The sequence below is a fragment of the Carcharhinus amblyrhynchos genome, chromosome 8, assembly GCF_965287045.1.
Source record: "Carcharhinus amblyrhynchos chromosome 8, sCarAmb.v2.hapA, whole genome shotgun sequence".
NCBI classification, from domain to species: domain Eukaryota; kingdom Metazoa; phylum Chordata; class Chondrichthyes; order Carcharhiniformes; family Carcharhinidae; genus Carcharhinus; species Carcharhinus amblyrhynchos.
This window is the reverse complement of record NC_137331.1, coordinates 2,496,105-2,522,208: the sequence shown is the minus strand read 5'-3', so window position 1 is coordinate 2,522,208 and position 26,104 is coordinate 2,496,105. Positions and strand designations below refer to the sequence as shown.

The window sequence follows — 26,104 nt, the reverse complement described above, 5'->3', positions numbered from 1 at the left end:
TCTTTCTTTGTCTTTGGACTCCGAAAGTCTCTTCCATCAGGGTTCTAATTTTATATTTGGGATCTTTGGAAAGGTTATGCAGCAGTGTGATATTCAAAAAAAACACTGAAGTGTGTACAGTCCGGAGTCCCGAGGGTGCTGGTGTGGTTTCATCAGACTTTAAAGTCCATGTTCAGAACTTATTGCTGTGAAATTGAACGAGGTTGGGATGGAAGTGTACATCTTTGACAAAGGGTCATCTGGACTTGAAACGTCAGCTATTTGCTTTCCTTACAGATGCTGCCAGACCTACTGAGATTTTCCAGCATTTTGTCTTTTGGTTTCAGATTCCAGCATCCACAGTAATTTGCTTTTATTTCCAACTCATGATGTTTGCTGTAGGGAACTAATTCAGGAATCATTGGGATTCAGTCCACCTGACTTGGGTTTTGGCCACTCTGTGTGTGGACCTTTAAAGTGTTTGAAAAAGAAGTGGTTGGCGGATGCTTTTGCAGAGGATGGGGTGTGTATCGATCACCCAGTTTGCTACTTCTCTTAGAAGCTTGATGCGCACCAGTGAAACCACTCAACCATTGAAAAAGAAAGACTTGTGTGGGCTTTTGCCTTAGAGCAGTTTGAGGTGTTTGGAGATGTTGCTGCTCTTTCTGTGGTGGTCTCTACTTATCAAGTCCTCTGGTGTTCTTACACAGGATGAAAAATAAGAACCAATGACTAATGCATTCGAGTTTATTTCTCCAAAATAACATCTACAGATAAAGCATGCCTGTGGTGAAAAACAATGTTACAGCGGATGTCCTGCCCTGGAGTTATAAGTGGAGCGACGAGGGGTTGCCTATAAATGAGTTGATGTTTCCATTATTTATTGTCTTAAGGGAGAGGCGAGGAGGAGGTGGTGATGGTGTTCTGAATACATGACAGGAAAACTGGAAATAAGGCCTTTATAAAGCTGCCTCGTATGCAGGAAGAAGGAGACAAGATAGACGTGTGTGAAAAACCAGTCGGTGTGCTGCTCAGTGTTCTGCCGCTGACCATAAGAACATCAGAAATAGGAGCAGGAGTAGGCCATCTAGCCCTTTGAGCCTGCCCCGCCATTCAATAAGATCATGGCTGATCTGAAGTGGATCAGTTCCACTTTCCCGCTTTCTCCCCATAACCCTTAATTCCCTTGTCTGTCAAAAACCTATCGACTCGTGACTTAAATATATTTAGCGAGGTAGCCTCCACCACTTCAACGGGCAGAGAATTCCAGAGATTCACCACCCTTTGAGTGAAGAAGTTCCTCCTCAACTCTGATCTAAACTGAGCTCCCCCCTTATCTTGAGGCTGTGCCCTCTAGTCCTGCTATCCTTTCTAAGCGGGAAGAATCTGTCTACCTCTACCCTATCCATCCCCTTCATTATCTTATACGTCTCTATAAGATCCCCCCCCGCATCCTTCTAAACTCCAACGAGTACAGACCCAGTCTATTTAGTCTCTCTTCATAGGCTAACCCCCTCATCTCCAGTATCAGCCTAGTGAACCTCCTCTGCACTCCCTCCAAGGCCAAAATATCCTTGCGCAAGTGTGGCGACCAAAACTGCACACAGTATTCCAGCTGCAGCCTCACCAGTGCCCTGTACAGTTGCAGCAAGACCTCCCTGCTTTTATATTCTATCCCCCTCGCTATAAAGGCCAGCATCCCATTCGCCTTCTTGATCACCTGCTGCACCTGCAGACTGGGTTTTTGCGACTCATGCACAAGGACCCCCAGGTCCCTCTGCACCGTAGCATGCTGCAGCTTTTTGCCCTTTAAATAGTAATCCCTCCTACTATTATTCCTGCCAAAGTGGATAACCTCACACTTGCCAACATTGTACTCCATCTGCCAGGTCCTCGCCCACTCGCTCAGCCTATCCAGATCTCTCTGCAGACTTTCCACACCCTCCACTCAATTTGCTTTTCCACTCATCTTCGTGTCATCAGCAAATTTCGTTACCCTACACTCAGCCCCATCTTCCAGATCATCTATATAAATGGTAAATAGCTGAGGCCCCAGCACCGATCCACTCGTCACCAACTGCCATCCAGAATAGCACCCATTGACACCAACTCTCTGCTTCCTATTAGACAACCAATCCTCTATCCACGCGAAGACCTTACCCCCAACTCCATGCACCCGAACCTTCTGTAGCAACCTTCTATGAGGCACCTTATCAAACGCCTTTTGGAAAGCTAAAAACACCACATCCACCGGTTCCCCTCTGTCTACCGCACTAGTCACATCCTCATAGAAATCCAATAAATTCGTCAAACACAACTTCCCCTGAACGAATCTGTGCTGCGTCTGCTCTATCAAACAATTCTTTTCTCGGTGCCTCGCTATTTCTTCTTTGATGACCAGCGCTGGTGTGTCTCTTCTCTCAACCTGTGTGTTTTTCGTAAGAACATAAGAAATAGGAGCAGGAGTAGGCCATCTAGCCCTTCGAGCCTGCCCCGCCATTCAATAAGATCATGGCTGATCTGTCGCTGCTCAGTTCGACTCATTTATATTTGTTTTCAGTTTGTTGGTTGCTATTGAGGCAGAAGTGAATGTTTTTTTGGATTAGTTTTGTTTGTTTCATTCAAACCTAATGGCCTCTCAGAGGCTGGTTCACTGCACCCAAATTGTTTGTTTGTTGTTTTTCACGCTGTTGCTCCTTTTTTTCATATATAGCTCCTGAGATACTTGTCTTAATCGCCTCAATCTCTCTCTGGCTTCCTCAACTTTCTTGATGAAGAAAGTTGTTACCGAATGTCTGACTTCCTTTATGTTACTTCTCCTGATGAATGAGCAGCGCTCCAACAGTTTGTGATTTCAAATAAACCTGTTGGACGATAATCTGGTGTTGTGTGACCTCTCAAAATGAATTTCAGTGCTGGTGTGATGCTGGACGTGTAGGTCAAATACTCAAAAGATGTATCAAACAGCAAGTCCTTTTGGCTGTTTGCAATAGGTAAGTTACTTATTGTAACCAACCAGCCCATATATCACAAAGTGCATGCTTCTGCAATATTGGCAAGAGTTCTTGTTCTTTGAGGGTCACAGTCAGACATTACTTTAGCCATTTTGAAAGGAAATTGTGCAGTTTTAAATTTTTGAAATTTATCCATGAGAATACGGGGTGATATCTTAGTCCCATTGCTCCATATTGTGCCTGTTACAAATAACCAGAATAGTTCACAACCATTAACTGTCAGTCATCAGTTAACTGGTGAATTCTCCAACACAACACAACTACCAAGCAAGTCCACTTGCCAACCAATCAACATTCTCTTCTAAAAGTTTTTTTTTAAAGATTACTTATTAGTCACAACCAAGAGTTACATTAACGATGAAGTTACTGTGAAATTCCCCACACTTTGGCGCCTGTTCAGGTCAATGCATCTAAACAGCACATCTTTCAGACTGCGGGAAAGAAACCCACGCAGACATGGGAAGAACCTGAAAAATCCACACAAACAGTGACCCAAGCTAGGAATCGAACCCGGGTCTCTGGCACTGTAAGACAGCAGTGCTAACCACTGTACCACCATGCCGTTCCTCATAAGGTATAAATTGTTATTCTCTTTGCATTTGGACTCTGGTAAATTGTCTTGATGCATGCAAGATGAAAAGTTTCAACATGTCTTTTTTCAGCAAAAAATAAGTTTTGTTCTACAAAACCAAATCAACATCTTTGACCAAGCTTTTGGTCATTTGTCCTATCTCCTCATTTGATGCCATGTCATATTTTATTTTTTGAAACCTCTGTGAAGTGGCCTGGGACATTTTATTGCAACTGATTAGTAATAAAGAACTTGAATATTGCTGAAATGAGAGATGTGCTGTCAAAGCCTTTTGATTTGCATTTAACAGGGCAAACACAAGAATGCCAAATTTAAAGAAACACAACAGTTTATATGATAAAAGCAAAGGGTGCTGATTGCTTTCACAAGCCAACTCTGGCCGAGGATCTGTCATGGAGAAAACAATAGGAAAATGTTGCCTCCAAAAGCTCCTTGGTGATTTTGGAAAGTTGCAAGGCTGCCATCGCAAATGGCTCTGATAGTTTGAAATATGGTATTTAACGCAGGTTGCATCGTTACATGTAGAATGATAGAACTGTCAGATAATTCCAATGAAAATAATTTGGATAAATATGTTTTTTTCAATAAATGTGATGGTTTAGAGATGTGTTTTGAAAGGTTCAACCCTTCACTGTATATAGAAATATATTTTATAGTTTCCAGACATGATGCAAGGGTCTTTTTTTAATCTCAGAAGGAACAATTCAGTGGAAAACAGTTGCTGTGTGTGTGACCTAATTTTATAAAATAAATGCAATAACACTTTGAACTGTGGGAAATCATCATGTATTTTGGTGTTGTGATTGATGACGCGATGAAACGCTGTGTCACATGTTGTAATTCAGGTCAGAAGCACTAAAGTGTTTTATGAAGTCCGCCTGGATCATGAGTTTTGCACTTTGAATTTGGTTAGGGTGAGCAGATTTCACTTCAGGTATGATTCAATGGATCCATCATATTTAAATAAAGTTTATTTAAGTATACAGTTAGCATGTGTAGAAAGAAAATTAGCAATAACTTTTACCAATTACTAACAAGAAAGAAAACCAATCGTGGGATTGTTATTGAATATTGGAAATGTTCCAATCAAACAAATTCCACAAACAACCTTTGTTACAGATTTAACACAGCAAAACACAAATGCTTTCGTGATACAGGAACCCAGTCCCCAGGTTGAGAATTGAAACTCTAACTTCCCAGTCTCGTAACTTCGAGCAGCCTCTTGAAACACCCAGAACAGCTTGAAGTCAGAGTAGCTCCCCAAAACACTCGGCAGAGAGAGAGAGACTCCAAACAAACTAACCACCAACAGAGTTTCCGCTCCAGAAAGGCTAGGAGACTTCCTTTCAGCTAGCAAGCAGGGAGAAAAAAAACACAGCTTTCCAGTCTGATGGTTTAATTTGATTTGATTTATTATTGGTACATGTATTAGCATACAGTGAAAACTATTATTTCTTGCATGCTATACAGACAAAGCATACCATTCATAGAAAAGGAAAGAGTGCAGAATGTAGTGTTACAGTCATAGTTAAGTGTATAGAAAGAGCAACTTAATGCAAGGTCAGTCCACTCAGAAGTCTGACAGCATCAGGGAAGAAGCTGTTCTTGAGTTAGTTGGTATGTCGTCATCCCCTTCAAAACTAAACAGCAGCTCAAAATTGAAAACGAGAGAGATCCTGTCATCTGACCTGTCAGCCAATCCTCCCCCTAACAATGCCGGGTCATAAAACAAATTCCAGAATGTCACCTGGGGCCCACAGTGAAAATAAACAAAACCCCATTTAAGACATTGAAGCAGCAATAAAAGGACATCTCCTGACAGCCCGGCAGCAATGGAGAAAAAAAACTGAAGCTGTGATAGCTGCAGAGAACATGATTTAACGAAAATAAATTCTGAAAGGAATACTAACGTCACACTTAATGAAACTTTCAAATCTGTTCAGCTAGATTTGGTAACCTGGCATAACATGGCTGGGATATCTGTGCCAACTCTGTACCAATTTCAGCTTTATAATCTCTTCCTTGTGGATGTTGATTTCACTGAGTATTGCAAGATAATTCCACTCATCTTTATTCCTGGTTTTAAAAAAAATAGAGTTTGGAAACATGTTCTACGTGATAGAAAATAGTGTGCATCAAATACCTCACTGCAATCTGTAAACTTGATATGCAGCTTTCAAACAAATCGATCCTGCCCAAAGGAAATCTAATGACAGGGTAACAAAAACCTGCAGGTTCTGAAGTGCATCAATAATTTGATTATTTTCCCATCCGTTGCCTGGATTTTCAATTTTCCATGCAACTGAGAATCTAATGATAGAAGAAGTCTGATGGCCGTCAGTGGAGTCATTTAAGTTCCTCTTGTTCACTTTCAATCTTTGCTCTGTCCAATTATTTCATTTATTACAAAATACCTTGAGATATACCTCGGTTTGTGGATGGCTCTCTGTTTCCATCAGAGCGTTTCCAGGCCACTAATCAATCGGAGATACTCCTTGGTGACAAGAAACAACCACAGCAGCAAATAGTAATAAACAGCTGTCAAGCGCTCAGTGTGGGCTAAGTTGATCATAGAGCTTCAATCTTAGCCTCTGGTGTACCCATTTATGGCACTGAAACAAATAAAACCACAACAACATTGCTGTCTCCTTTTATATTTATTGATAACAAATAGTATATGTTTCTCAAGTCCGAAATAATTCCTTTCCAGAATGTGTTTTCTTTGTGGCTTCATATAAAACTATGAATTTTCGGTTGCCCCTTGATTTTAGTGCTGCATGTAATGCATTCTCAGAAGCTGAGACCTTAGGACTTTTACTAACTTCCCTGCATCCATATCTCTGCTCCTGTTGACTTCAGGTATCATCAGGCAAAAATGGTGGGACGTATGGAGTGGTGGGTGGGAGCTCTGGTGAAACCTTACCTTAGAGACAGAGGATCCAATGTTGGACACTTCTCTTTCGGTTCTGAATCAATGATCATTCTTTAGGCTTTTTTTTTCCATTTTGCTTAAGGTCTTCTTACCACATCAGTCCCTTGTAAATGTGGCTTTTTTGTTTCTGGCCATATCATATCACCACACGTCTGGCAATGCTGGGGTCCTCCTCTGTGACAGACATCATTCTGGGATGCATGGTGTAATGAGGCGGGTAGAATTAGGGACCTTGTGGTGAAGGATCCTCTTGGGGAGAGTGATCATTGTATGGTGGAGTTTCTGGTGCAGATGGAGGAGGAGAAAGTGGGTTCCCGGACACGTGTCCTTTGTTTGAATAGAGGGGAGTACGGTAGGATGAGAGAAGAATTGGCGAATGTGGACTGGGGGAGCGCGTTGGAGGGAGGGTCTGCTGAGGAGCAGTGGAGGATCTTTAAGGAGATCTTTCTTGGTGCTCAGCGGAAATTTATTCCGATGGTCAAAAAGGATAGTAGGAAGAGAGGTAATAAGCCGTGGATAACGAAGGAGGTGAAGGAAAGTGTTAAATTAAAAGCGGAGGAATTTAGAGTAGCTAAGAGTAGTGGGCGAGAAGACGATTGGGAGAGGTTTAAATGTCAACAAAAATTGACAAAGAAGTTGATAAAGGAGGGTAGGAGAAACTATGAAGCTGGGCTAGCTCTTAATATAAAAAAGGATAGCAAGAGTTTTTATAAATATATAAAAAGGAAGAGGCTGGCTAGGGTGAACGTTGGTCCTTTAGAGGATGAGAAGGGGGACCTAGTGGTAGGGGATGAGGATATGGCTAAGGTATTGAATAACTTTTTTGTTTCTGTCTTCACGGAGGAGGACGTGAATAATTTGCCAGGTGTTAGCGATGGAAAGGTGGTAGGACTGGAGGGTCTTAATGACATTACTGTTACTAGAGAGGCGGTGCTCGACAGACTGGAGGGGCTGATTGTGGACAAGTCCCCAGGACCGGATGGAATGCATCCAAGGGTTCTGAAAGAAATGGCGGAGGTGATAGTGGATGCCTCGGTGGTTATTTTCCAGATGTCGCTGGATTCCGGGGAAGTGCCGGATGATTGGAAAACGGCTAATGTTACGCCGTTGTTTAAGAAGGGTGCCAGGCAAAAGGCGGGGAATTATAGGCCGGTTAGTTTAACGTCTGTGGTAGGTAAAATGTTAGAATCCGTCATTAAGGAGGAAATTGCGAGGCATCTTGAAGGGAATTGCTTGATAGAGCAGACGCAGCATGGTTTCATTAAAGGGAAGTCGTGTCTGACAAATTTACTGGAGTTCTATGAGGATGTGTCTAGGGCGGTGGATAGAGGAGAGCTGGTGGATGTGGTCTTTCTAGATTTTCAGAAGGCATTTGACAAAGTACCTCACAAGAGGTTATTGCAGAAGGTAGAGGGACATGGAGTTGGGGGTAGGGTGTTAGCGTGGATAGAGGATTGGTTGTCAAATAGGAGGCAGAGAGTGGGGGTCAACGGGTGCTATTCGGATTGGCGGATGGTGACTAGTGGAGTGCCCCAGGGGTCGGTGCTGGGCCCTCAGCTTTTTACCATTTATATAGATGATCTGGAGGAGGGAACCGAGTGTAGAGTGTCGAAATTTGCTGATGACACCAAGACTGGGGGAACGGCAAATTGTGCGGAGGGTGTGGAGAGTCTGCAGAAGGATCTAGATAGGCTGGGCGAATGGGCCAGGAAATGGCAAATGGAATTTAATGTTGGCAAGTGTGAGGTGGTCTACTTTGGTAGGAAGAATGGTAGGAAGGAGTATTACTTACGTGGAGAAAAACTGCAGCAGGCGACGGTGCAGAGGGACCTCGGGGTCCTTGTGCATGAGTCGCAAAAACCCAGCTTGCAGGTGCAGCAGGTGGTCAGGAAGGCGAATGGGATGCTGGCCTTCATAGCGAGGGGGATTGAATATAAAAGTAGGGAGGTCTTGCTGCAGCTGTATACGGCATTGGTGAGGCCGCAGCTGGAGTACTGTGTGCAGTTTTGGGCGCCGCACCTGCGCAAAGATATTTTGGCCTTGGAGGGAGTGCAGAGGAGGTTTACTAGGCTGATACCAGAGTTGAGGGGGTTGAGCTATGAGGAGAGGCTGAATAAACTAGGCTTGTACTCGTTAGAGTTGAGAAGGATGAGGGGAGATCTCATTGAGACGTATAAGATGATGAATGGGATGGATAGGATAGAGGTGGAGAGACTCTTCCCACTCAAAAAAGACAGTAGGACCAGGGGGCACAGCCTCAAGATAAAAGGGGGGCGGTTTGGAACGGAGTTGAGGAGGAACTTCTTCACTCAAAGGGTGGTGAATCTCTGGAATTCTCTGCCCGTTGAAGTGGTGGAGGCTGCCTCGCTAAATATTTTTAAGACGCGGGTTGATGGGTTTTTGATAAGAGAGGGGATTAAGGGTTATGGGGAGAAAGCGGGAAAGTGGAACTGAGCAGCGACAGATCAGCCATGATCTTATTGAATGGCGGGGCAGGCTCGAAGGGCTAGATGGCCTACTTCTGCTCCTATTTCTTATGTTCTTATGGTGTGGGACTATTCTCACACACACTTTTGTCTCTCTAACGCACACGTACACTCTCTCACATGAACACTCTCGGATGCACACTCTCTCTCTCTTTCTCATGCACTTCTCTCTCATGCACTGTCTCCCTCTCATGCACTCTCTCTCTCTTTCTCTCTTGCACTCTGTCTCTCACTCATGAACACTCTCTCTCTTGCATGCACTCTCTTTCTCTTGCATGCACTCTCTTTCTCTCACATGCACTCTCTCTCTCTCATGCACTCTCTTTCTCTCTCTCTCTCATGCACTCTCTGTCTCTCTCTCTCTCATGCACTCTCTGTCTCTCTCATGCACTCTCTGTCTCTCGCATGCACTCTCTTTCTCGCACGCACACACTCTCTCTCTCTCTCTCAGATGCACACTCTCTCTCTCAGATGCACACTCTCTCTCTCGCATGCACTTTCTCTCACATGCTCTCTCTCTCTCTCACCCACAGCTCCAACTATGCTATTTAGCGAGATCATGGCTGATCTGGTATTATAACCTTTCCCATCTCTGGCCTGTAAGCCTTCATTTTCTTTACTGATTAAATATCTGTCTATCTCAGCCACAAACATAACTAATAACCCAGCCTCTACAGCCCTCTACGGTTCAAAAAAAATCCATAGATTCACTCCACTCTCAAGAACTTCTTCCTCATCTCATCATGTCTTAAATGGGTGACCAATTATGCCCTCTGCTCCTAGACTCTACTACAAGGGGAAACAATGCCTCATGCATCTATCTTGTCAAGTCCCCTGAGAATCCTATATGTCTCATTATGATTGCCTCTCATTTTTCTGAGCTCCGATGAGTACATGCTCAAACTCTCCTCATAAGAAAATCTCTTCAGACCAGAGTCCATCTTGTGAACCTCTGGACTGATTCCAATTTCAATACATCTTCTGTCAGATATGAAGACCACATCTCTTCACAGTATTGCAAGTGTGATCTAATTAGTGCCCTGTATAGTTTCAGCAAGACTCCCCATTTTTAAACTCCATTCCCTTTGAAATAAAGGCCAACATTCTCTTTATGTTCCCTATCACCTGTTGAACTTGCATGCTAGTTTTTTTGCTCTTTATATCCCTCTTTGCTGCAGCTTTGTGTCGCATTTTTCCATTTAAGTAATATTCAGCTCCTTTATTCTTCCTAGTAAAGTGCATAACTTCACATTTTCCAACATTATATTCCATCTCCCAAGTTTTTGCCCACTTATTTAACCTGTTGATATTCCTCTGTGGACTCTTTGTGTCACCCTCACCACTTGCCATCCAGAGACTTGTCAATAGTACATTCGCTTCCCTCGTCCAAGCCATTTATTTATGTCTATATATATCGTAAATAATTGTGGCCCCACCACTGATTCCTTGGGACACTTCACTAGTTACAGGTTGCCATCCTGAAAATGTCCCTTTTATCCCAACTCTGTCTTCTATCAGTTAGCCAATTCTATTTTCCACGCTAATATACCATCGCAACACCATCGGCTCTCATTGTATTCAGCAGCCTTTCGCGTGGTATCTTACTGAAAGAGCATTATGATCTGGAAGTCTGTCGTGGATTGGATATTTGAGTCTTGGTAATTGTGGGAATTGTGCATCTGTGTTTCCTGTATTTTGATTTTTGGGCCCCATTTTTAGGAAAATTCAAATTTTCCAATTTGAAACTTAAAATATCGATTGCTAGTCACCTTTCTTCTTGATCAAATTCCGCTTTTTCCTCTTGGTGTCTTTTAACTGTTTGGATATTTACGTTGTTTGGTGGTATCGAAGCAAGCAAAAAGCTTGTAGGGATTCCACGATCATAAGTAATTTAATTGCTGATTGTTCCAGCTGGAAATACCACCCCACGTTCACTGTTCACTCACCCATGATGACTTTCTGAAACTGGTTAATATTTCAAGTTAGACCAATTTGTGTAGGGTCTCGGAATGAAAATTGTTTTGGAGCTATATTTATTGCTTAACCAAAATCTCCAATTTTCAGTTCCAATGAGATCAGATAGGACACAAAACATTCACTGAGTTTTTCTCTCCACAGGTTCTCCCAGGCCTGCTGAGTTTTTCCAGCACTTTTTGTTTTCATTTCCGATTTCCAGCATCTGCAGTGTTTTGCTTCTGTCTCAATCTTTAATGTTGCTGCGATTGAATGGAATGCTGAAAGGTGTTACAAATATGCTTTAACTGGTCCACCAGAGCAAACCACAATACGTTGTCTAATTAGTTGTTAAACCCAGCAAAAGACAGCATTTGAATATTCTCTTCTGTTATTGCATCTCGTAGAAAAAAAATCCCAGACAATCTGCAGAGGAGATATTAGTGGGTGGCACAGTGGTTAGTTGTGTTGCCTCAGGGATCCAGGTTCAATTCCAACCTTGGGTGACTATCTGGAGTTTGCCTGTTTTCTGTTTGGGTTTCTTCCGGCTGTTCCGGTTTCCTCCCACAATCCAAAGATGTGCAGGTTAGGTGGACTGGCCATGCTAAATTTCTCCTTCTTGTCCCAAAGTGTGTAGGTTAGACGGATTAGCAGGACAAATGTGTGGGGTTACGGTGATCGGGCGAGGAAGAGGGCCTCAGTAAGATACTCTGCCAGAGAAATGGACCGAATGGTCTCTTCTGCACTGCAGGGATTCTATGATTACGAAAGGTTAAGTTAAAACCTGGTCAGAGAGAGAGAGTTCTTTTTCCGAAGAAGATTTTGTTGGAGGAAAAGAACCAGAGAAGTCAGGGAGGGACCTCTGGAAACTGGAATTGATACAGCTGAAAGCACAGTCAGTGTTCTTGGAGTGAAGAGAGTGCAAGAGAACAGAGTTGGAGGAACATTAGCTGAAGGTTTGTAAGACAAGAGAAGTCACCAAAATAGGGGACTGAATATTTGTTCTTGGGTCAGGACCCAAGAACAGGGAGGTCAGCGCATCCATTTTCAGGGTGCCCTGACCTCCCTCCTCACAGCACATCAGTTTTCGAAGCCGATCATGACTTCTGAAGCACAGGTCCATTAATGGCCAGGGTGTGCACTGAGCATCCAATGAAGATTGCCAGGTGGGTTCCCAGGGTTGCAGGTCCAGTAGTAGGCCCAGAAAGAATGTCACATTCGCAGTTCAGTCATCAAGGGTGAGTACTACTAATAATACCTGTGGCCTAGCACTGATCCCTATGGCAGTCCTTTAGTTACAGGTTGCCATCCTGAAAATGCCCCTCTTATTCCAACTCTCTGTCTTCTGTTAGTTAGCCAATCCTCTGTTCCGTGCTCGTTTACTTACCCACAACACCATGAGCTCTTAACTGATGAAGCAGCCTTTTGTGTGGTAGCTTATCGAATGACCTTTATGACCCGGAAGTCTGTTGTTAAATGGGTAAGTGAATAAGAATGGGAGAGGGCACCTCAAATACGAGATGCATTTTGAAGAATTTTTAACAATATTAAAAAATAAAAAGTGGCCACAGCTGTCAGACCCCGATCAGCACAGCCAATGGCCTAAGCTGTAGGCCTCAGCACTCGCCCCACCAGGTCTGCTGCTGAGAAGCCACCTCTGTTCACTGGTCTGGATTTGGCCTCAACGTGGGGCCCAAGTGTCAACCGGAAAATTCCAGTCATCTTCTGAACAGTGACCTTAATAAGACAATTTAGAGGCTTAATTGTCTAGCCACCGCTTGAGCCAAGGTAGCCAATAGCCCCCCAAATCAGCACGTTTAAAAATGGCTTACAAACCCATATCGGTAACTATGGGCTTGTCCATCTCCGATAGTTGAGGAATTCAGCCCAGCACCAGTGAGGCACACAGTGATTGGAATAGAAGAACGAGGGTTTTAAATCTGAGGTGCTGCTGGATTGTGAGCCAATGCAGCACAATGGCAATGGGGTTAGAGATACAGATACTCGACATCTATTGAACGTTTATGGGAGTGAAGGATGGGAGACCGACCAGGAAAGCCCAGGAATTGTTTTGGCTGCAGGTGATGATGGTTTCACTTGGCAGACAGGTTGAGGCAGGGATGGAAGCAGGAATTGCTGCAGAGTTGGAGCCAGACTCTCTGTTCAGCGTTAATTTGGGAGAGCGTGATGTGAAAATTTAGTTTTGCGCGAGAGAATGGCTGGGGATCTGGTTTGTAAAAGTTCTGAAAAAGGAAATAGTGGAAATGTAAGATTGTCACTTGAGCATGTGAACCTTCTACTTGCAGTTTCACCATGGAGCCCAACTATGATTTCCTCTATCTTTATGATGGTCCAGACGCTAACAGCCCTCTGATCGGAAGCTTCCTTGACAATAAGCTCCCCGAGCGGATTGAGAGCAGCTCAAACAACATGCACTTGGCTTTTCGAAGTGACGGCTCGGTCAGCTTTTCAGGATTCCACATCGAATACAAAGGTCAGATATGATAACTTTGATGTTTTCATTTTTCAGTCGTTATTCATTTGTGTCCGCAACAATGCAGAATCTACGTGGTGTCGCGGCACACTTCTGCTACCCCCTTTTTCCAGGATTTTAAATGCTGGTATACTCTTTGTGACAATTTCTCAAAATCATCCTTTAAAGCAATATCACTGAGAAAAAAATCAACTGGTTTTAAAATGTTGCCCTCATTTGTAAAGGGAAGACTGTGTTCGTGGATTGACAGAAGTCCAGCTAAGCTGACTCTGGGTGTGTTTTAAACAACAACAAAAACAATGTCAGCCAGCAGAAAAATTAGTAATGCCATTAAACAAAAGCTTCCTGTAAATCAGTGAAAGAAATGATCCATCACGAAACAGATAACATTGAGAAATTTAAACGTTGAAAAGTAGATCAAGTTTCAGCTGAGGAGAAGGAATTCCAAAAAAATTTGCATTTTCACTTCTAAAACTCTGACAGCCTTTATTTATGAAACTGGATGTGTATTAAGGCAAAAACAAGAATAAGAATTGGTTTGCTGATGCCCAGTTATCTGCGACTGAGCAGAACAGAACAGGATCCCAGGTTTGATCTGATATTGATCTCAATGACGGCACAATAACATCACAAATGGCTTTACTATTTTTGTGCACAGTTGAGAAAATTATCAGTGAGATTTTCCTTTCCTTGGTACCATAGATCACAGTATGTAAGTTGATCTCATTCTTTTCTGCAAAATACACGTTGAGGCTTATACTCGGTTTTTAAATTAACCCCTCTCGCCACTTCCAGTTGATAAATGCCTGTTTAGGGTGTCTGTTTTTCAGCTCAAGAGATACATTTTTAGGGTTATTCTTGCCTTATAACTTAGTGCGTGACATCAGTTAGGAGATATCTGTGTTCTCAAGAAGGTGCACAAGAATTGAAGGCACCCCATACAGGGCATTGTGACTGATGGTCACAATAAAGTCCTAAAGTGGCTGACAATGTGAGTGGAAGGAGCACTGATCACAGGTTAAAGAGATGTGTATTGTCTCCAGACAGGACAGTAAGTGCAGTTTTGCAAACCCAGGCACGTCATGGGGGTTACAGATAGTGCAACATGAACCCAAGATCCAAGATCCTTCCACACACATTGTCAGCCACTTTAGGACTTGAACAGCAGGTTAGGTGTGAAGATTTGCATTCTAATCAGTAATCTGTAAACTGTCTGTGCTTTATACGCTCTGTCTGAGACCAGAACTCTCCATTCACCTGAAGAAGAGGGAAACCCCTCGAAAGCTACATAAGAACATAAGAAATAGGAGCAGGAGTAGGCCATCTAGCCCTTCGAGCCTGCCCCGCCATTCAATAAGATCATGGCTGATCTGTCGTGGCTCAGTTCCACATTCCCACCCTCTCCCCATAACCCTTAATCCCCTCTCTTATCAAAAACCCATCAACCCACGTCTTAAAAATATTTAGCGAGGTAGCCTCCACCACTTCAACGGGCAGAGAATTCCAGAGATTCACCACCCTTTGAGTGAAGAAGTTCCTCCTCAACTCCGTTCTAAACCGCCCCCCCCCCCTTTATCTTGAGGCTGTGCCCCCTCGTCCTACTATCCTTTCTAAGAGTCTCTCCACCTCTATCCTATCCATCCCATTCATCATCTTATACGTCTCAATGAGATCTCCCCTCATCCTTCTAAACTCTAACGAGTACAAGCCTAGTTTATTCAGCCTCTCCTCATAGCTCAACCCTCTCAACTCTGGCATCAGCCTAGTGAACCTCCTCTGCACTCCCTCCAAGGCCAAAATATCCTTGCGTAAGTACGGCGCCCAAAACTGCACACAGTACTCCAGCTGCGGCCTCACCAGTGCCCTATACAGCCGCAGCAAGACCTCCCTACTTTTATATTCAATCCCCCTCGCTATGAAGGCCAGCATCCCATTCGCCTTCCTGACCACCTGCTGCACCTGCAGGCTGGGTTTTTGCGACTCATGCACAAGGACCCCGAGGTCCCTCTGCACCGTCGCCTGCTGCAGTTTTTCTCCACGTAAGTAATAATCCTTCCTACCATTATTCCTACCAAAGTGGACCACCTCGCACTTGCCAACATTAAATTCCATTTAATGCCAGTGAAAGCTAGTGAGTTTACTATCAACTAAATGGGTTGGACTAAAACCTGGTGTTGTCAGACTTTTTACTGTGTTTACCCCAGTCCAACGCGGGCATCTCCACATCAAGGCCAACATGTCAGTGCAAAAGGTGAGCTGAGACTTTGCCGGAACACTATTTATTGTTCTTGCCCAGCTCCATTCCCAACCCCAGCAGGAACGAGAAATCATGCACCAAGTGTTTCAAGGTGTTTTGAAAGGGATTTTCTCCTCATGCCTTCCATTAGTTTTTTGATCTTGATAGGCAAGAGTCAATCATTTATTGACTCTTCAAAAAGAAACTCACACTTTTTAACGCCGATTATTATCATGTAAGATTCATTGCAAAACACTTTTGAGAAGCACCAAAAATTGATGTAACCATAAAAAAAAGTAATTGCATAACAAATATTTATCAATATTTTCTAAACATCACCTTTTTGATTATTTAGCAAAACTTCGAGAATCGTGCTTTGATCCTGGGAACGTCATGAATGGTACCAGATTGGGAAGTGACTTTAAGCTGGGATCGACCGTTACATATTATTGCAATGCGGGATATGTGTTGCAAGGTTATTCAACTCTGACCTGTATTATGGGAGATGATGGAAGACCTGGATGGAATAGAGCTTTGCCCACCTGTCACGGTAGGATCTATTCAATTGAGCTTTTAGTATTGAACCTGTTACGATTAAAGAAAAAAAACACACAAAATGAAAGTTGATTGTTGGTTCAATCTACCAAAACAGCAGAAATAATTTATCGTCCAAAATAATGCTGAGATTTGTAGCTATACCATCATGATGTGTGTGTGTGTGTGTGGGTGTGCGCGCATATGACTATAATGTTTAAAAGAGACACAAAATGCACAAAACACATTGCAAGTTTGTCAATTTGTGATGGCCCAGGATGACCACTCTATTGCTCGGTGTTGCTCTCGCTGCGCTATGTTTCCGGAACACGTTCATATATAGATTGGAGTAAATGGTCTTTGGAATCCTCAACATTGACTCCGGACTCTGATAACACGTTCATAAAGTTTTATTATTTAGAATTAAACTTTAGGTCGCCACTCACTGTGTAAAACTAATCAGCTAACAGGCAGCCTCTGAAGATTTGAGGCTTTGGAGGCAATATTAAAAGAGAACAAAAAATATATAAAATGTATGCCCGCACTGCAATTAAGGCAGAAATAGCATGTGCACTGGATTGAGTGAGTTTTGACTTTAATTGTATTTTCTGAAGTCTGACCACAAACTGTTATTTCCTAGTTCGGATTACTGATTGTAATCCAATCAACCTACGTTTTGTTCTAAAGGTGTTCTGAGACATCTGTGTCAGATGCATCTGTGATGTGATCTGCAAAGAGGATCTTTGGGTTCAGGTGGGAGGATGAAGCGACTAATTTTGAAATAGTGGATAGCGTGGTTGTATTGACAGTGTATCTTATGTCAAGAAGCTTAATATGAGTCTATCGTGTGTTGTACCACTGGTGACTGTCATCGCTGAACAATAATAGACTAAGTCTTAGCTGGGGAGAAGCAAATAGAAGACAAATGATGTGATGATGAGATCGTGCACATTCTCTAAATAGAAGAACTACAATAATTGGAAACTGTGTGAGTTTGCAGTGAAGAAAATATTCTTGTGAGATGACAAGGCATCTGTGGTAGACCTGATGAGTGACTGGCAGTGTGTTTTCCAGTTTAGGTAGCAGTACAATCAGCCAGCTCTTTGCTTCATTATCTGGATGTGCAAAAGAAGCAGAGCTGAAACACAAAGGGCTACACGGATACACAAAGCAGTGACAAAATGCAAAAAGCAATGGTGTTCACCTCAGTGAATACCTTAAGCAATCTGTGTGTTCGAACAGTATCATTAAAATGAAAATGCTTGAAATAACAGTCAAATGTTAACTCTGCCGGACAAATGAGTCAAGCAGAATAAAGGAATAGAATGCTGATATAGACACTACCATCATTTCAACTTTATGAGCTTAAGTATGAAAATAAAGACTTTTTTCCTTCTAACTATGATGTGGAGATGCTGGCATTATAGATCATAGAACCCTACAGTGCAGAAAGAGGCCCTTCGGCCCATCGAGTCTGCACCGATCACAATCCCACCCAGGCCCTACCCCCACATCCCGACACATTATACCCACTAATCCCTCTAACCGACACATCCCTGGACACTAAGGGGCAATTTCTTAGCATGACCAATCAACCTAACCCACACATCTTTGGACTGTGGGAGGAAACCGGAGTACCCAGAGGAAACCCACACAGACACGAGGAGAACATGCAAACTCCACACAGACAGTGACCCGAGCTGGGAATCGAACCCAGGACCCTGGAGCTGTGAAGTGGCAGTGCCAATCACTGTGCTACCGTGCCGCATTGGACGGGGGTTAGCACGGTAAAAAGTTTCATAACACCAGGTTAAAATCTAACAGGTTTATTTGGCAGCTCAAGGTTTTGGAACGCTGCTCCTTCATCAAGTGAGTGAGGACTTGTGTTCACAAACAGGGCATATATAGACACAACTCAATTACAAGGTAATGGTTGGAATGTGAGTCTTTAAAAGTAATCAAGTCTTCAAGGTACAGACAGTGTGAGTGGAGAGAGGGTTAAGCACAAGTTAAAGAGATGTGTGTATTCTCCAGCCAGGACAGTTTGTGAGATTTTGCAAGCCCAGGCAAGTCATAGAGGTTGCAGATAGTGTGATGTGAACCCAAGATCCCGGTTGAGGCCGTCCTCGTGTGTGCGGAACTTGGCTATCAGTTTCTGCTCAGCGACTCTGTGTTGCTGTGTGTCGTGAAGGCCGCCTTGGAGAACGCTTACCCGAAGATCAGAGGCTGAATCAGAGACTCCTAACCTGACAGTCATACATGACAAACACATGACCAACAGTACCATATTCGTCCTGTGCCTAAAAACTATTATAACTCAATGGAATGTAACTTGTTGAGTTTTTTCTTAATTAGCTGCTGGAACATGTCTTTAGCAAGTCATATTATTTGTATCTTGAATATCTCAAGCTGGATGCTTAAGGAAAAGGTGTGACCCCTTGATGACCATTTTGTTGTTTTAAATTCTCTTGTTTTTCTTTTTCAAAGTTTCTGGAAAGTATCACTTTCAGACGGTCATTGTGACAAGAGATGCCTCACACAGTGATTGCTATGTATGCAGGGAAAATAATAGGCTGATGATTTTGTTGTGGCTAATTTATAATTCAAGATAAACTCATTGTAATATCTAAAAACGTGTTGGTTGGATGGATTGGCCATGCAAAGTTCTCCGTCAGTCAACCCGAACAGGAACTGGAGTGTGGCGACTGGAAGATTATCACGGTAACTTCATTGCACTGTTAATGTAAGCCTACTTGTGACACTAAGAAATAAACTTTAAAAAAATTTGCTCCCAATACAACCCCAAGGATAAATTGAGAGAGCACTGAGTTTGTGAGAAGCGATTTTCTGTCAGTAGCCTGTAAACAGTACTAATTTCTCGGGGGCTAAAAGTCTACATTTTTGAGTGGAAAGCGGAGAAAAAGAAATCATGCCCAAACTAGGCTGTATGATCGACATTTGATTGGTTGGTAAACTGATTTGACCTGCCAGCAGAACATTGACCTACTCCCAGGAACATTCATAAAAAAAGTCTGGCCCTTGTCTTTTCACACCTGTTTATATTGGATGCTGAGAAACTGGAGCGTTTCTTCACGGTTCAAAGAATCCTCAAGGCTCAGTCTTCAATTCAGACATTAATGAGTCATGGCCCTTGGGCAAGTTGGGATCAATTTTAAGCTGCCAGAATTCAGGATGAAATGGCCTTAAAATGAAATTCTGTTGTTTTTCACCTCAATAAATAGGTAGCCAACGTTTGAGTCATTAATGACATACTGATGAATACGAATAAGAAAAGTTTCCAATCTACCTTAGAATACCGTAATATATGTTAGTGCTGGTCACTCAGCGTGTAGTCTGTGCTTGGGGATGTGCCTACACTAAAAAGGAGTAAATAGAGCTTTCAGTGGAGGTGTAACACCATGACACTCTACTGATCTACAATGTATATTGCAAATTTCATTATTTCCCTCATGCAAGTCTTCCAGTTCTTCAGTAAACAACTGGTTTGCCTATCTGGACTGAACAGAACTGAATCAGGTTTGATTAAGGTGACAGTCTCTCTGATCATTTTATTAGACATTAGTGAACAACAATGAACCATGTGCAATAAAAAAATTAATAGGGCTAAATTGAACATACTCCAAATAGTGGTGTGGATCCTCCATTGTGCAATTCCCCCGCATCTATTCAATGTGCTCCAGGCAGAACACCGACTTTTCACTACTTACCCGTTAGCCAGTATCGTACATTCAGTGCTAACCACACTACTGTGTGGATGCACATCTCAGCAGCTGGTCCAATTTGTGACAAAGAATCATGAATTAAAGCTCGTCTGCATGATTTGAAACCTGCTTGCATCTCTGTAAGAGGCGCATCGTGAATGGAGCAGGTGCAGGAAATCCTTGTACAAGTTTCTCCAACATGAAAACGTCACTCAATATCGACGAAACCTGGGGTGAGGTGTCAGGTGGCGAGCAGGTTTCAAACTTCTCGGATGCTGCACTGGAAGCCTTGTGGAGAAAGTGCAAAGGAGGAGAAAAGAGCTGTGCCCACAAAGGAGCAGAAACCTTTCCAGACACACGCTCAAAAGGTAATGGGATGAAACAGGGCCGCCATGTGTCAAGCCCCAAGGACTAAGATGCAGGGTCACAAAAAGTTCAAGATGTCACGCTGTCAAGCCCCTTCAGAATTGTGCCTGTTTCCATCAGATCCCCTCTCGTTTTCCAAAATTCCAGATGTTGTCGATCTGATTTTCTCGACTTCTCATCAGAGGTCAACCTCCTCATCCCAAGAATCAGTCGCGCTAGCCTTTGCTGTACTGCCTCCAATGTAAGTGTATTTCCATTAAATACAGAGACCAAAGCTACATGCAGTATTCCAAGTGGCCTAATCAAAGTTCTTTTAATTGCTTACAACTGCCGCCAGGAATGGGAGCAACTGTTTTGTCCAGTTTAAATCAGGGTAAAACTCTTCAGCATAGAATTCCTCTATTGTAGAATGAGGCCATTCGACCCATCGAGACCACACCGACAAGAATCCCACCAGGCCCTATCCACGTAACCCTATGTATTTACCATGTTAATCCCCCTGTCAAGGGGCAATTTATAATGGCCAATCCGTCTAACCAGCACATCTCTGGACTGTGGCAAGAAACTAGAGCAACCAGAGGAAACCTGCACAGTCACAGGGAGAATATACAAACTCAACAGACAGTGACCCAAGGCTGGAATTGAACCTGGGTCCCTGGCCCTGTGAAGCAGCAGTGCTTACCACTGTGATACCGTGCCACATGAAAGCTGTGGTGTACAGAGAGTAATCTGGAAACCTCCAACGCTTCAACTATTGAACCAAACTGATGAGCAAGAATCAGTAAATAACCTTCAGGAGCGAAGCTGAAAGATAACGATCCCTTTGGTTAGTACAGGTGAGAGGCCCTTCTTGCACATTCAGCAGTGCAAGATTAAGAGCTGGACAGTTGAGCACCAGGGAGCAGTGGTGTCAAATCAGTGTTGCATGCTGATTACTGACACATTCTGTCTTCTTTGCACACCTCCAGCAGACCCTCACCACATGTTAAAACTTTTGCCAATGTGGTGCCCAGCGCACACACAGGAAAAGGTGTGTGTGCGCACCACAGACGCCATTTCACTCACATGGGACACCTAAAAGAAACAGGTGACTCAGATCCAAATTTTGCACCCAATCTCTCTTTCCGGCCTTAGCTGAAAAAATTAGCTTCATGCTACATTAAAATAGTGATTATTTTCATTGAGATAGTTTGCGCTCAGTGACCAGGTGTAATTCTGCTCTTAGGTTGCATGATGATCTGTTCGATGACTTTGCGCTGTACAACATAATGCAGAGAATGCTGGAAAGGGCAGCATGTCAACCACCGAACTGTAACTTTCACTTGCATATTCTCATTGTTTCCTCCACAATGTAATGAAGTTTGCAAATAAAGAAATGAGTATTTTCTTTCTTTAAACAATTTTAACTGTGTCTTTTAAGAATGTCTTCACTAGCTAGCAATGCAGAAATTGCTGTATCTCAACGTACCACAACTGAGGGTTCCATTATGTTTCAATTTTTTTATTCCTTTGTACCAATGGAGACATTAATCCACTTACTTGAAATAAGTTCATGGCTATGCCAAACTGGCAAACAAAGGAATGTCTTGCAGACATATTGAGCATTTGTCCCTGAGATGGGGAGAATTGAGAGACTCAATGCATTATACTGTGTAAAGGCAGTGTTCCACCATACAGGAAAGATAATCCGGTGGTTCTGACATGGATAAGTGATGAAGCATATAATTCCATCAAATGTTGTTAACAGGGAAGTGCTGAAATGAGTCGGTACAAAGAAGAAAATGCCTTGAAAGGGAATACCTTATCTCGGATAGTTTCAGCTGCGTATACAGAAACCCTGTGATCGCAGACAAACATTTGTATTCCCTATTTAGTGTTGTGTTAAATATTCAGTAAAACAAGCTCTAGTCAACCTGTAGCTGATCATGCAGAGAATTAATAACTAAATAATGTTGTTTAAGCACAGGGAGAATGATCAGAAACTTGCTGATACACAGGGGGCAGATGAATTATTGTTAAAATGTGCTCACCTCTGTTCTCATCAATGCCTGGAAACTGATATGAGCTGTGTTATTACAGAAACAATTACTATTTAATTCCTGCCTGCTGTTTAATTAAGATATTAATCTATTTTAGATAAATGGGTTAGCACCTAATTTAACATAGTAGCAAGAGGAATATGATACCAGGAGCTTTTGTACAATAATGTCACTCACAGTCAATTCCAGACGTGCGCTTCTGATTACATGTTCATATCTCCCTTTGTTCCTGGTGAATAATGCTCACCCATGGAGGCTTAACTCTTTCAGCAAGTCTGTGCTTTTGGGGATGATTTTGCCTTTGTCCGATTGTATAAAATCCTGGATGTGATGGTGGGGGAGGTGGGGCAGGGGGTGGGGGTGTTCTTGGGGCAGGGGGTGGGGGTGTTCTTGGGGCAGGGGGAGGAATGGGGGAAAGAGACGGACTGGTGACCCTCCCTGAAGGAAAACCAGCTGCAGTGGATGGACCCCTGCAAAGAATTTGCCCCACGACCATCACATGGTGCCAGTGGGCTCAACAGGCTCAGGGCGAGACCACCGCCTCTCAGTTTTGTCCCCGAGAGCTGATGGCCAACCGATTGGCTGGCAGATCAAACCGTCCCAGCAGTGCCAGAGCTCAGTCTGGGCAACGCCAGGACTGTGAACGGGCACTAGAAGGAGAAAAGCTGATGCCAGGATAGGTGATTCCTGGGCTTTTAAGACAGGCAGGTTTCAGAGAGAGGAGGGACAAAGGAGGGGCCAGAGGCCAGATTAAGGACAGCAGACAGTGAAGAATGAAAAGCGAGGTCTGGGAGCAGTATGGCAAGTCAGGCTTGCCCCAGTGAGATGCAGTTGGGGATGGGTTCGTTGCAAAGGTCAAGCCATTGCCTCTGGGGTACCCTTCAAGAGCAAAGATTGCTCAAAAGCCAAGCCACCTTGGAACCTACTCTGGCAGTCTTCCAAGTGGAACTGGGCCTCAGATATGTGGTTAACTGTCAGCAGAGTCGGGAACAGGTCAATAATTGACTCTTAAGTGTCTGAGAAGGGCCTCGATTGCCTTTCCCACCGTTGACGAGATGGCATGGTGGTGGGAAGGCATGGGACGTAGCAGTTGACACCTTCCATGTTATTTTGCCAGCTCTTTTGTCTCCCAGCCTGAAAAATTGCTTGTCACTTTGGTGAAAATCTCAAACATAAGCGTGTTTGATAGTTTTTTATCAAAGCTCCAATTGATAGCTTTTTGCCCAGGTCACCTGGAATATTTTGGAACATCTTCCGACATGTCGAGGAAGGGATTTTGTGTTGATTTGTTATTGATAGTTATTCATCATGTGCAGTTCACCTTACAACCAGTTAACTCACAGAAGTACACAAGCCATTGGAATGATGATTATGGGGTGATAGGTGCCCAGATGGAACAGTGAACAAACTGCATACTTTGCCATGTGAAGGTAGTTGTTTAACAATTAGAAACCATTGGCTTCGTGTCATAGCAGTTCATATCTTGATGGTGAAATGTGTTTCAAAATATTATGCTTGGCAGATGCTTCAGTGAACAGAGAATGCAGGTGTCATGAGTTTTGACTTCAAGGCGGCTAGTTTGGCTACTCAGTGAACTAATCTTCAGCACACAAAGCTAAGGAACATGGACAAGACGACAATGTTTGTCTGTCTCTCTATCGATGGCAGTCTATCCCAGGCAGTCAGACAGGGAGATCTGACTTGCTAATTATGAAGGGATTCTTAGTTTTGAGGATAATCCTGTGAATAACAACATTGCAATGCTGATTCACTTCAATCCCTCTGAATGTGGTTCAGGAAACAAAGAATGACTTTGATGATTTTGTTTTAATTAAATTGCTATGGACGTCAAAAGGACATAGAATCATAGAACACAAAAGGTCCACGGCAATAGCTTGTTGAAAGAGCTCCACTGCTGTTTCCCTACAACCCTGTAGATTTTGCCCCTTCAAGTCTTCTTCTAATATCCTTTTGAAGGATATATCATATGTGTTCCTACCAGCCTTTTCGGCACGACATGTCTGATCATTACAATGCTGTAATGTTCCAAGAAAAATAAGTAATGTCCAAGTGAATGGGTTTTAAATTCAATTACATTGGGATGTGTCGTTTGAAGATAATGTGGCCCATTGAGCTTATTTGCCTCAAAGAGATTTGCTTCTTGAATTTATGATTGAGAAACTTTACGATCTTCATTCGATGTAAGCTATTCTTGAATTGGTGCATCTCCTGAAGATTTTCTTTGCATTAAATTAGACCAATTTCAGTTCTCTAAACTGACAAAAAAGGAATGGTTCTGATGTTGAAATATGACATTGCTGTTCTCTGAATCCACATTTACATGCAAAATTCTAAATGGGATCTCACCACTGATTTCATTTTTAATGTATTTTTTCAAGTGATGTGGGCATCACTGGCCAAGCCAGTATTTATTGCCCATCCCTAATTGGTCTTGAAAAGGTAGTAGTGAGCTGCCACCTTGAATTACTACAATCCACGTGATGTAGGTATACCCGCACTGTTGTTAGGATCGGAGTTCCAGGATTTGACCCAGCAACAGTAAAGGAACGGCAAAATATTTCCAAATCAGGACAGTGTATGGCTTAGAGGGACATTTGAAGGTGGTGGTGTTCCCATGCATCTGTTGACTTGCCCTTCGAGGTGGTAGAGGTCACAGGTTTGGAAGGAGCCTGGTGAGTTGCTGCAGGGAATTGTGTAGATGGTGCACATTGCTGCCACTCTGTATCAGTGATGGAGGCAGTGAACACTTTAATGTGGTCTGTAGGGTGACAATCAAGCAGGCTACTTTTTCCTGGATGGTGTTGAGCTTCTTAAATGTTGTTGGAGCAGCACTCACTGGGCAAATGAAGAATATTGCAGAACACTTCTGATTTGTGGCTTATAGATGGTGGACTGACGTTAGGGAGTCGCTGCAGAATTTCCAAACTCTGGCCGTATTTCATTGCCACAGTATTTAAATTTTGTCTCGTTTGTTTTCTGGTCAATTGCAATACAGGGTGTCGTTGGAGTCAATGATTGTCATTCCATTAAATATCAAAGGACGATGGTTAGATTCTCTCTTGTTGGAGATGCCATTGCCTGGCTCTTGTGTGGTGCGAATGTTACTTGCCAGTTGGCCCAAATCTAGATATTGTCTCGGTCTCGCTGCATTTGGACGTAAACTACTTCAATATCTGAAGAGTCACCAAATGGTGTTGAATATTGTGCACTCGTCAGCAACCATCCCTATTTCTGAATTTATAATGGAGAAAAGATCATAAGACGTTTGTGCTTTGGGCTGTACTCTGAAAAACCCCTGCAGTGATGTCCTGGGATTGACATGATTGACATCCCACAACCACAACTATCTTCCTTTGTGTTAGCTATGACTTCAACCAGTGGAGTGTTTTTCCTTGATTCCCATTGACTTCAGGTTTGCTGCACATGGTAAAATGCTGCCTTTTTGTGAAGGATAGTCAGTCTCATCTCACCTCTTGATTTCAGCTATTTTGTCCATATTTGATTTGATTTATTATGGCGTGTATTAATATACAGTGAAAAGCATTGTTACTTGCATCTGTACAGACAAAGCATCCATACATGGAGAAGGAAAGGAGAGGGTGCACAATGTAGTGTTACGGTCATAGCTATAGAGAAAGATCAACTTGACAGAGGTAGGTCCATTCAAAAGTCTGGCAGCAGGGAAGAAGCTGTTCTTGAGTCAGTTGGTATGTGCCTTCAGACTTTTGTATCTTTT

At 43.0% G+C, this 26,104-nt stretch overlaps 1 protein-coding gene across 1 annotated transcript in view; it reads left to right on the top strand.

Annotated features, from left to right (window-relative positions):
* The window catches only part of csmd3b (CUB and Sushi multiple domains 3b), a 1,478,622-nt gene that overhangs the window by 1,192,335 nt on the left and 260,183 nt on the right, over positions 1 to 26,104 (top strand). The window contains exons 27-28 of the mRNA XM_080194817.1: positions 13,263 to 13,450; positions 16,042 to 16,236. Coding sequence (XP_080050943.1) covers positions 13,263 to 13,450; positions 16,042 to 16,236 — 383 coding nt within the window. The remainder of the gene's footprint in view (positions 1 to 13,262; positions 13,451 to 16,041; positions 16,237 to 26,104) is intronic.